Genomic DNA, 12,836 nt, shown 5'->3' on the forward strand with positions numbered 1-12,836 from the left:
AGAAGTCATTTTCTTTTTTCTTTCTTTTTTTTTTTTTTGAGATAGAGTCTCCCTCTGTTGTCCAGGCTGGAGTGTGTTGCCATGTTTTCGGCTCACTGCAACCTCCAACTCCCTGGTTCAAGGGATTCTCCTGCCTCAGCCTCCTGAGTAGCTGGAATTATAGGCATGCACCACCATGCCCAGCTAATTTTTGTATTTTTAGTAGAGACGGGGTTTCACCATGTTGGCCAGGATGGTCTCAAACTCCTGACCTCAGGTGATCTGCCCGCCTCTGCCTCCCAAAGTGCTGGGATTATAGGCGTAAGCCACCACACCTAGCTGGCATTTTCATTTTGAAGGAGTGTGTTCCTCCCCAGGGGCATCTGGTTGGTGAACCGAGGTGGGGGTTCTTAGGAGCAGCTCCTTGCCCATCCTTGCTTGGTTCTCCAGGAAATCAAGAAGTCACGTTCAAGGTTCCCTAGCCACCACTGTTCAGCCCTGCCCTTTCTTCACTTCGGCAGAGAAGCTGAATAAAATGGACTTTGGGTGGACTGGCAAAGCAAACTGCCGAACCCAACGGCAGGGACTTCCTAGGATTTAACTGATGGGCAGCATTGTGATGACGGGGGAGGGAAGGGTCTCTGGGCGGGGACAGGCAAGCATCTCCAGGCTGCAGACAGTGCCTTGTGTGTTGTCTATGCTGAGTACTGCCAAAGTGGCCGGCAGGAGAACAGTGTGCGTCTATGATCCTCAGGCTCCCCAGAATGATCGCAGGCAGTCCCCACCACACACCTTGTCTTCCCTCGTGGCCCCGACTCCATCTCCAGCTTGGCTGTCTCGAGGCTGCAGCTCTAGCACAGTGCGGAAGAGCTTTTCTGAGGTCTGGGTTAGGAAGCCAATCTCTGCGTTCGGGTGGAGGCCATAGAGGTAGGGGGATTCTGGAGGCAGCTCAGCATCGATGTACTGAAAATCAAGGGCGAGCTCACTTAAAAAGAAACCAACACATACCTCCCATCACCCACAGCAGCCTCCCGCCTTGACCTCTCAAAGTTCTGGGATTGCAGGCGGGAGCCACCGTGCCTGGCTCTGAATGCTTTGAGTGCTTCTTCACGACTCTATTTACAATGGTGGGAAAACATCCCTCAAGTTCTGCTCCTGGTACGATTTTGATGATTCCCTGGCGTTATTAATACCTACTCTCACAGATTGCTCATTCCTCAAAGGCCGATATGTATGTTCAATTTTGTATTTCCTCCGGCATTCTGTGCAGGCCTGGACTCTATGTAGATGCCTAGAACCATCTATTAAATGACACATTAAAGAGAAGTATAAAGAAAGAGAGTGTACCTCAGTCATTTAGAAGTGTGCAAATCAAGTTATTGCTGATAAGTGAACCAGACTTCCTTAAGGATTCTCTGCCCGTCACTCGCTCTAGCCTCCTGTCGAATTATCCCATGGACACTAGGGGACGCTCTTGCACAATTTTCCTGGGTAAAGCTTTCTAGCCTTTGGTGAAGTAGTTAAAAACATTTCCTCTTAATGTCCTTAAAGAGCTTTATTGTTTTAAATCTCTTTGCACAGGTCCAAATTTTCTCGATCAAATGACTTTTACGATTTTCCCTTAAGTTTTATGAATTAAACAAAATGTTTTAAAGCTTGCAGTTAATACTCCTATGATCAATATTTCCCTTACGTTTTGTAATCAAGAGTTTTTCTAGGCATGTTCAAAAGCCTAGCAATAAAAACTGTTAAAAAATATCTTTTGAAATGTTTTCCATGGTAGGTGAAAATGGCAAAGATGAATACTTTAAATGTAGGTAATAGTAATACAAAAGACCAAGGTAAGAGTAAGAAAAACTCCAGGCCGGGCGCAGTGGCTCAAGCCTGTAATCCCAGCACTTTGGGAGGCCGAGGTGGGCAGATCACAAGGTGAAGGGATCAAGACCATCCTGGACAACATGGTGAAACCCCGTCTCTACTAAAAATACAAAAATTAGCTGGGCGTGGTGGTGTGTGCCTGTAGTCCCAGCTGCTCGGGAGGCTGAGGCAGGAGAATCGCTTGAACCTGGGAGGCGGAGGTTGCAGTGAGCCGAGATTGTGCCACTGCACTCCAGCCTGGTGCCTGGTGACAGAGTAAGACTCTGTCTCAAAAAAAAAAAAAAAAAAAAGAAAAGAAAAGAAAACCTCCATGAGGCCAGGTGTGATGGCTCATGCTTGTAATCCCAGCACTTTGGGAGGCCAAGACAGGTGAATCAGCTGAGGTTAGGAATTCAAAACCAGCCTGACCAACATGACAAAATGCTGTCTCTACTATAAAATATAAAAATTAGCTGGGCATGGTGGTGGGCACCTGTAATCCCAGCTACTTGGGAGGCTGAGTCAAGGAGAATTGCTTGAACCCGGGAGGTGGAGGTTGCAGTGGGCCTAGATCGTGCTACTGCACTCCAGCCTGGGTAACAGAGTGAGACTCCATCTCAAAAAGAAAAGAAAAGAAAAGAAGAAAAGAAAGAAAAGAAAAGAAAAGAAAAGAAAAGAAAAGAAAAGAAAGCCTTCATGAGAATGCTGAAGATCATGGCATACACACGTATGTGGTATGTGCCTGTGCTCATAGCCACAAACAGGGAGTGGGAGGGGTGAGTGACCTGAGTGACCTTGCCACAAGATCACGCTCCTCCAGGGATACTTAGAATCACCAACAGAAGCTTCATGAAAAGCTGGCTAAGGTTTACCTGAAATTTTGCTCCATGAAAAGTGGCTTTGTCAACATCCTGAGTGAAAGCAACCAAGTAACTGTCCCAGATGTTATTTGTAGAAAATAGCAACAAATAGAATGACTGAAACAAACATCAAGAATAGAAAAATCTCCAAAGGCTCCATTTCATTATTAATGGGAGGCTAGAAATCCTGTATCTCTCAACTGAAACCGGGCAAGCTTGGGGCAGAGGACCGGATTTGACATGAGTGATGGGGGAAGAGAGGAAAGAAGAAAGACGTGGCTGGGCATGGTGGCGCACGCCTGTAATCCCAGCACTCTGGGAGGCCGAGGTGGGCGGATCTCGAAGTCAAGAGATTGAGACCATTCTGGCCAACATGATGAAACCCCATCTCTACTAAAAATACAAATGTCAGTTCTTTAAGCCCTTCTGCCCCAGCCCCTGCCTGCAGCCCAAGGTGATGTCCCAGCAGAAGCTTTCCTGGTGGTGCAGTTCAGTGTGGGAGGAAGACCCAGGTCCCTGTGAGCGCCCTGACACCGTCAGGCAGCAAAGAGTAGAGCCTCACCTCATGATAACCATTGTAGTCCATGTTGCCTGGGAGTGGGAACCCCGGGGCCAAAGACAGTTCTCCTTCTAACATTTCTGGTCGAATGAATTCCCCCAGGTAGGTTCTGCAGAGTCTTCTGTCCCAGTAGTCTGTGATATGGCCTCCATACATGATCTCTCCAAATAGGTAACGCAGATCATCATAGGGGACCTGAGCGAGGTGGGGGAAAGAAAGAGAGGAAGGAAGAAAGACATGGCCTGGCAAGGTGGCTCATGCCTGTAATCCCAGCACTTTGGGAAGCCGAGGCGGGTGGATCACGAGGTCAAGAGATCAAGACCATCCTGGCCAACAGGGTGAACCCTGTCTCGACTAAAAATACAAAAAATTAGCTGGGTGTGGTGGAGCACGCCTGTAATCCCAGCTGCTCTGGAGGAGAATCTCTTGAACCTGGGAGGCGGAGGTTGCAGTGAGCCGAGATTGCACCACTGCACTCTAGCCTGGAGACAGAGCAAGACTCCATCTCAAAAAAAAAGAAAGACCTCCACACAGGCACTGGGGCTGGCTTACCACCTGGGCAGCACATAAAGCCACAAGAGGGGAGGCTTCTTGAGATCGGGAGCGATGTCTTATTTATCTTCATACCCCTAGTGTCCAGCGGGGTTAGCAGTGTTTGGGGAGTTCATTAAAAGCTTGAAGAATTACATCAAAGAGTGAAGAGGGGAAAGATGCCAACCCCATGCACCACATATATGTGCCTTCCCTCTTCCATGATCATTAACTGTGACAGTGAAGTCAGGCTCTCCCTAGAAGTCCTTTAAACAGGTGAATGTCAAATGGAGGAAAGTGAGGACCAGATTACTTTTCTAATTTTCTGCCTTTCATGACAAGATTAATTCATTGTCCCCTTTGAAAGTTCCAAATGAATAAACAAAGCCCACAAGTTCCTCGGTGTGACATCTAGGGAGGGAGGTCACTAGAGGAAAGCCAGCAATGGAAGAATACTGCTGAGAGAAGTGGGCTCACCAGGCCTAGTGGCTGGAGGCAGAAGGATTTCTCAGGGCATCCAGGCCTGGCTCACTGTCCCCATGAAGAAGAGATGGTGGTCCTGCCGACCCTGCGTTTGGTTCCTGAACTAGAATAACCTTGATGAGGTGAATATTCCCTTACTTGGAAGAGCACTGATGGTTATCTTAAGTTTGGGAACTTATATCAGGCGAGTGTGAAGTCTCTTCCTGCTGATCCACAGGCTACCTGCCATGTGGTGAGGACACAGGTATGGTCTGGTGGGCCCTAGGACCCGGGACAAACTCTCATGGGACTGACTCTTACAGGGTGTGAGTCTCTAGTTAGACTTCCTGAGCATCCATTGTTCTGACCTCACCTTTGTACTATTCTCATCCTTTGGGCTAGTCCTGGGGCTGGCACGGCCTCCTCCCACCTGTGTGGGGTGCAGCCCTTCCAGAGCGCACATGGCCCTTCTGTGTGATGGCACTGCATAATCCTTGTGAGAGGTGGCCCTTCCTAACGTGCATACAAATTACCAGAGGACCTCGTGAAAATGCACTGATTCAGTAAGTTTGGGTGGGACCTAAGATTCTGCATTTCTTTTTTCTTTTTTTTTTTGAGACAGAGTTTGTCTGTGTTGTGAGTTAGACCTGGAACATGACCATGTGTTACACTCTTAAATTGTGGTCCCCGGACCAGCAGCATCTGCATCACTGGGGAGCTTGTTAGAAATGCTCCCCATCCTAGACCCTTCTGATTCACCCCTCAAAGTCAAATAATGTTAATCCCCCCCAAAGCTGGCTGGTCCCTAAATGTCCATGGCCTTTACCTTTGCGTTGGCCTCCAGGAAGTTGTAGAGGACCTTCACAGAGATAGTGAGGTCTCCAGTGTTAAAGGGGTAGGAGCGATTCCATCCCTGAGGCCCAAATTTTCGTCTTTCTGCCACCACCGCGTGAAAGTAACAAAGAGCAAAGAGGATGCTCTTAAACTCCGTCTCCCGGGAACACATCTCCAGAGTGTCCTGAAATGACAGCACTGCTTTTAATGTTCACACACAGCTTCTCTTATACCGGGGCTGGCTAGCGTGGGGTTACAATCAGGGCTGGTGTTGGAAAATGTTACCATAGATTCTGGTTTGAGTTACAGTGAGACTACAGCCTAGGGGAACGTGTGGAGGGGCTGGGCTTTAGTTGAGCATTGAATTAAGGTTTAGATTCAGGTTATAACGGGGTTTGGTTTAGGGTTCAAGTTTGTACATACGGATGTGCTAATACGGTTCACAAATGTAGCTGCTGGGGATCAGGGTAGCATGCAATGAGAATGTTGTGTACCAGGGTGTGGGTACACATCCCGCGGCACAATCTCCAATCTCTTCCCTTCCTACCATGCTTTTCTTGCCCACTGTGGAACCTCAGTAGGTGTAATCGCTGCCTTGGGGTTAAGTTGGGAAAAAGTACAGAGGGGACAGAATGCATTTTGCATCTCAAATCTTGGTGGGAGCTTCCCCACCAGAGTTGGGCTGCTAGATTCCTACACTACGAGGGTGTCACACAGTAAAACCTTCTGAGACTCTGATTGCCACATGGTCTTCATCTTACTTTAGGCTTAAACCAGGCCTCAAAGGTTTATGTTGGTTTAGCTGGCACAGTCACCCTGTTAAACAGCCTATCTCAAATAACCTGCATGATCCATTTGGGACTCGTGAGCTAGCAGGGCTGCTGGGAAACCAGGGATGCACTGGGACTATTACAAGATGACAACAGAGATGAAAACCTCCCCAGCAGCTGCTGGGACCCTGTCCTTGAATTCCACCAAGGGGTGGTGCAGCCGATGGACTTTGAGGTGATCCCATGGCACTCACTCTTCTAGAATTCATGCCTTTGTGTACTCCCCTGCCCAGGAAGGTGGGCAACAAGAAATGGTGCCTGTTTTTTTTTTTTTTTTTTTGAGACAGAGTCTCGCACTGTCACCCAGGCTGGAGTACAGAAGCGTGATCTCAGCTTACTGCAACCTCCACCTCCCAGGTTCAAGCAATTCTCCTGTCTCAGCCTCCCGAGTAGCTGGGATTACAGGTGCCCACCACCACGCCCGGCTAATTTTTTTGTATTTTTAGTAGAAATGGGGTTTCACTATGTTCACCAGGCTGGTTTCGAACTCCTGACCTCATGATCCACCCATCTCGGCCTCCCAAAGTGCTGGGATTACAGGCATGAGCCACCGCGCCTGGCCAATGGTAACTTCTTGAGAAGATTAAAGAGGCCTGAGCTGCAGACTTTGACAGTGCAACTTCATATACAAAGTTGGCCACTATGGGCTTGGATTTGGCTTTAAATAAATATGCTACAACATAAGCCTTGGAATTCCCAGTAATGGAAATGCAGTTGCCTGCATTTGAACACTATGCCTTGATATTCTGGGTCTCTCTGGAGCATAGTTTTCTCAGACTTGACTGTGTATAAGAATCTCCTAGAGGGTTCATTAAAACAGATTCCTGGGATCCAGCCCAGTATTTCAGATCGGGGCCTGAGAATCTGCATTTCTAACAAGCTTCCAGGTGATGCTGATGCTCCTGGTCCAGGGGTCACACTTTAAGGGTCTAACATGCAGTTACATTCCAAGTCCACATCCCCACTACCTGACACTAGGATTCTCTGAACCCTTGATACTCAAGATTCATGTAGATGTCAGGTGATATCATCTGATTGAGAGTGTCATCCCTTGCTTGAAGATAGCCCATCAGTGTGTGACCCCGTATATCTTATCAATTAAATTTATAGCAATGTTCCCTTCTTCATCTTGGAATATTAGGTAACAGTAGACTTGCAGAAGGCTTCCCTACATTTCTTGCCAAAGAAATGTCCTGAGCTCTACTGCCCCAGGTTATCTGGCAATGGAGAGTGGGGTTGTCTTGAGTGGGCATCAGGTGGGAACATTTTACCCACATCAGCGTTGCTCCGTAGCCCCGCCAGCACCCCACTCCCTCTGAGTCCCATGCTCTCCCCGCACCAGCCTGCATCAGCTGATTGCGAGGTGGGCTGCTCTTTTTGCCTCCCTCCCGGGGCTGTACCTGAGTGAAATTGTCCAGGGCCTTGTGCAGGTTGGCATGCATGCCCGTGGGGGGCTCACTGGTGATCTTGATGGAGTTCTCCAGGATGCCCTGGGGGATGATGTGGCCCTCAGGGGAGGGTGCCGGCTCTGCACTCATGAAGACCCTGAACTCTGGGTGGCTGTTCTTGCTGTGCTCCTCCAGCTTCTTCTCTAGGGTCCTGAGCCACTTGGCCACCAGGTGAATGTTCTAGTGGGAAGGAAGAAGCCGCCCCAAACAGGCATCTGCTTAGCTTTGTTAGCAGTAAACAGTTGTCAGGAAGGCAGCCAGAGCGGGGACTGGGTTTAGCATCAAATAATTTTTAAAAACTGTGGTAAGACGGCTAGGTGTGGTGGCTCATGCCTATAATCCCAGCACTTTGGGAGGCTGAGGCAGGAAGATCACCTGAGGTCAGGAGTTTGAGACCAGCCTGATCTACATGGAGAAACCCCATCTCTACTACAAATACAAAGTTAGCTAGGTGTGGTGGCACATGCCTGTAATCCCAGCTACTCGGGAGGCTAAGGCAGGAGCATTGCTTGAACTTGGGATATAGAGGTTGCGGTAAGCCCAGATTGCACCATTGCACTCCAGCCTGGGCAACAAGAGCGAAACTCCGTCTCAAAAACAAAAAAATTATGGTAAGACATAACATGAAATTTACCATCTCAAACCCTTTTTAAGTGTACAGTTAATGGCATTATATTTTCACTCACACAATGTGCAACCCAATGACTTTTAATGGCAGATGTGTCTTAAATCACATCACAGAAAAGAGTTCTGGGATTCCCGCTAATGGGGACCTCCCAGTATTCTGCAATTAAACTCTATCCCTTGCTATCCTAAGGATTTCCAGCATATGTTTTTAAAGTTGCCTGTGCATGAGAATAACCTGAAGGGCTTGTTAAAACAGATTCTTGTGCCCCAGCCCAGAGTTTCAGATTCAGCAGGTCCAGGATGGGGCCTAAGAATGTGCATTTTTGTTTGTTTGTTTGTTGTTTTTTTGGACAGAGTTTCACTCCGTCACCCAGGCTGGAGTGTGCAGTGTCATGATCTCAGCTCACTGCAACCTCCGCCTCCTGGGTTCAAGAGATTCTTCTGCCTCAGCCTCTTGAGTAGCTGGGATTATAGGCACACACCACCACACCAAGCTAATTTTTGTATTTTTAGTAGAGACGGGGTTTTACCATTTTGGTCAGGCTGGTCTCAAACTCCTGACCTCGTGATCTGCCTGCCTAGGGCTCCCAAAGTGCTGGGATTACAGGCGTGAGCCACTGCACCCAGACAAGAATGTGCATTTCTAACAAGCTTCCAGGTGATGCAGACGCTGCTGGTCCTGGGACCACAATTTAAGAGTGTAACACATGGTCACGTTCCAAATCTAACTCCCCATTACCTGACAGCTAGAGTATTTGAAACCTTGACAGTACAAACTGGAGCCCTTAGATCAACACTGATGGCAGTACCTGGGAGCTGGTTAGAAATGCAGAACCTTAGGTCCCGCCCAAACATACTGAATCAGCACATCTTAACGAGATCCTCCAGTAATTCATACGCACGTTAACATTTCAAAGGCACTGATTTAAACTCTTTCTAGCTCGCTTTCCCGAGTCTTCTCTTTCCACCCTCCAAACTATTCTGCTAATTGTTGCCAAACTTATCTTCCTAAAACACACTGAGTCATTGCTGTTCAAAGACTGAACGAGGCTCTCTACTCCAATCCCAAGCTCCTCCGTCTGGTGTTTGAGCCTGTCTCCTCCCCCCAAATTTGATCGCTATCTGTCTATCGATCAAAACGTACATTTGTTTCTTACTACTGCTTTGCAGAATGCAACTTTCACTTTAGTAAGGAGAGAGTCACCTGGCTTCATTGCAATGTGTTTCATTATAATGGATAGATAAAAGCTCTTTGATAAATATTTGAGGAAGTAAGCATGCAAAGCCTTGAATACACAGATCAGAGCTGAGCCTAGCACTTGGACCACAGTAATTTAGTCTTTGAGTGCTGCCTTCCCTTCTGCAAAAAGAGAAATAACAATGTCTACCATACTTATTTCACAGAGTGGCTGCAAATAACCAAAGAAATGGATTTGAAAGGGTTTTGTAGGGTTTTTGCAGTGGCTCACACCTGTAATCCCAGCACTTTGGGAGGCCAAGGCAGGCGCATTGCTTGAGGTCAGGAGTTCGAGACCAGCCTGGCCAACATAGCAAAACCCCATCTCTACAAAATAAATAAATAAAATAAAAATAAAAAAGAAAGAGTTTTGCATACTGTAAAATGCCACATAAAAGGCAGTAGTAGTTGTTGAGATGAAAATTGGTTAAATTAAAGAATTTACTTATTATCAAATCAATTGGAGCAGAGAGTTTAGTCGGCTACCTGAGAGCCAGGGTTCCTTTTAGTCAGCATTACTAGCAACCAACATGTGGGTAATTTGGCTGCTTCTTTAGAAACTCCAAGTTCTGCTACTGGGCAGGTCTGGGAGAAAGAATGTCTGTTGCTTGGGTATAGAACCCTGGGGTGGATTCAGAGATCCCTGAGGCTGCCCCACTGGGTTGATGGGCTTGGGCTGGGAAACCCACCCAACAGCTCCTACAGCCAGGAAGGAAGAGCAGCAAGATTGTGAGCCTTGCTCTCTCATCCAGAGCCAGAGAAGCCAGCTCTCCCAGAAGAGAATCCCTAGCTCATCTGGGTCAGGGTCCTCAGGCAGCATTTCCCAAAAGTGTGCCATGGGATGTTAAAAGATGTAGATCCATAAAGGTCTGTGTTCCTCCACACCTATGACCATCCGATCTTCGACAAACCTGACAAAAACAAGCAATGGTGAAAGGATTCTCTATTTAATAAGCGGTTCTGGGAGAACTGGCTAACCATATGCAAACAATTGAAACTCAGCTCCTTCTTTATACTTTATACAAAAATTAACTCAAAACGGAATAAAAACTTAAATGTAAAACCCAAAACTGTAAAAACCCTAGAAGAAAATCTAGGTAACGTCATTCAGGGAATAGGCATGGGCAAAGATTTTATGACAAAAATGCCAAAAACAGTTGCAACAAAAGCAAAAATTAACAAATGAGATATAATTAAATTAAAGAGCTTCTTCCCAGGAAAATAAACTATTATCAGAATGAAGACAACCTATGGAATGGGAGAAAATTTTTGCAATCTATCCATCTGACACAGGTATAATATCCAGAGTCTACAAGGAACTTAAACAAATTCACAAGAAAAAACAAACAAACAAATAATCTCATTAAAAAATGGGCAAAAGACATGAACTGACACTCCTCAAAAGAAGATATTCATTGTGGCCAACAAACATATGAAAAGAAGCTCAACACTGCGGTCATTAGAGAAATGCAAATCAGAACCACAATGAGATACCATCTCATGCCAGTCAGAATGCTGATTATTACGAAGTCAAGAAACAACAGATGCTGGTGAGATTTCGAAGAAAAAGTAATGCTTTTACACTGTTAGTGGGAGTGTAAATTAGTTCAACCATTGTGGAAGACAGTGTGGCAATTCCTCAAAGATCTAGAAGCAGAAATACCATTTGACCCAGCGATCCCATTACTGGGTATAAACCCAAAGGAATACAAATCATCCTACAATAAAGACTCATGCATGTGTATGTTCATTGCTTTGCTCACAATAGCAAAGACTTGGAATCAACCTAAATGCTCACCAATGATAGACTGGATAAAGAAAATGTGGTACATATACACCATGGAATACTATGCAGCTACAAAAAGGAACCAGATCATGTCCTTTGCAGGGAAATGAATGGAGCTGGAAGCTGTTACCCTCAGCAAACTAACGCAGGAACAGAAAACCAAACACTGCATGTTCTCACTCATAAGTGGGAGCTAAACAATGAGAACACATGGACACATGGGATGGGGAACAAGCACATGGGGGCCTGTTGTTGGGGTATGGGGATAGGGAGAGCATCAGGAAGAACAGCTAACGGGTGCTGGGCTTAATACCTAGGTGACAGATTGATCTGTGCAGCAAACCACCACGGCACACATTTACCTATGTAACAAACCAGCACATGCTGCACATGGACCCTAGAATATAGAATAAAAGTTGAAGAAAAGAAAAGAAAAGGTCTGTGTTCAATTGGGAAATACTGGATGGAACAAGGTTTCTATATGAAAGGATTCTCAGAACCATTAACCTATTGATATCATTGAAAATATCCTTAAAAGGAATTTGTATGTAGTATTTTCCAATGTTTGAAATAGGACTTTGTTAAGTGTTTCCCCCTTTTTCTTTTTTTCAGAGAATCTCTCAGGTTTACAGGCTGGAAAACATTGTTGGATATGATTCTTGTCCAGTCTACTTCAGTACATCAGGAAATTCTTAGAACCAGGTAGCTATGATTCGCTATGATTCCTACAAGAGATTTCACAAACCAGTAAGGATATTTTGTTTCTGTTAGCGCTTTACACTTTGGACAGATTATGTCTATCCAATACTCAAATGCCTTATTCATGGGAAAAGGCAGGCATCCAGATTGTTTGGCACAATTTTCCTTCGGGAATGTCTAATCACTAGGAATTAAAGAGGGAATACTGAGTTCAATGTTGGAGAGTTCATTGTCACAATGATGTGACAATCACATCAGCACAAGATTTTGGTGCCCTGCATGGCCAGCAGGTGTCAGAGGAGGATGGGTGCAGCAGGGGGGCTCAGAAACAGGCTCTGATGTCCATGACAAGTGCCTGGGTTCCCAGCACTGGCATCCAGAGAGGTCTCTTGGCAAATGTGCCTTGAGAGGGTGGGGAGGCCATACCTTCAAGCACTGCGCTGACCCATGAGGGAGGAAGGAGGAAACTCAGCTGTTATTATCTTTTCTCCTGAACTTACTAAAGTTTCTGGAAAAGGAGGCCCAGGTAGGGGCAGAGCTCTCAGTTGCTAGTCTCCAACTAAATAACAGAATAATTAAGGATAAAGACCCAGCAGGAAGATGTGATGTTGCCAGTAATCAGCAGACAGACAAGGTTCATGGCAAGGGAAGCCAGAATGAATGGGAGCGACTGGCTTTTACACTTATTCTTTAATTTCTTCATGGATTCCTTCACCCACCAGCCTTTTGTTTCAGTGTCTACTATGTTCAAGGCAGTGGGCTGGGTGATAAAAGGGAAAGAAGGTATATCTCTTTACCTAAAAAATTTAGTGGAGAATACAATCATAAAATAAATCATGTCAACATAGCAATGGATCTCTAACAGAAGATTTCAAAACGTTCTAGGAGAAAAGAGGAGCAAGCTATGTATTCTGCCACAACTCCAGAATCTATACAAGTAGCCTACAAGAGGATTAAGAGGGCAGGCTCTGATAGCTGGATTTGAAAAGGTTTTGTCTACTGTAAAACGCTATGTAAGAGTTAGTAGTAGTTAGGCCAGGTGAGGTGGCTCATGCCTGTAATCACAGTACTTTGGGAGGCCGAGGTGAGTGGATCACACTGGAGTTTGAGACCAGCCTGGACAGTAT

General features: G+C 46.1%; 1 protein-coding gene across 5 annotated transcripts in view; it reads right to left on the reverse strand.

Moving 5' to 3' along the window:
* The window catches only part of DNAH9 (dynein axonemal heavy chain 9), a 361,130-nt gene that overhangs the window by 20,094 nt on the left and 328,200 nt on the right, over positions 1-12,836 (reverse strand). For 4 of the 5 annotated variants that reach the window (XM_032280243.1, XM_032280245.1, XM_032280244.1 and 1 more), the window contains 4 exons: positions 7,313-7,540; positions 5,075-5,266; positions 3,259-3,450; positions 772-942 (listed from right to left, as the gene is read on the reverse strand). In XM_032280243.1, coding sequence (XP_032136134.1) covers positions 772-942; positions 3,259-3,450; positions 5,075-5,266; positions 7,313-7,540 — 783 coding nt within the window. The remainder of the gene's footprint in view (positions 1-771; positions 943-3,258; positions 3,451-5,074; positions 5,267-7,312; positions 7,541-12,836) is intronic. The other variant, XM_032280246.1, reaches the window with a different exon arrangement.

This window comes from Sapajus apella, unplaced genomic scaffold (genome assembly GCF_009761245.1).
Source record: "Sapajus apella isolate SASKATOON/1434 unplaced genomic scaffold, GSC_monkey_1.0 scaffold12, whole genome shotgun sequence".
Lineage (NCBI taxonomy): Eukaryota > Metazoa > Chordata > Mammalia > Primates > Cebidae > Sapajus > Sapajus apella.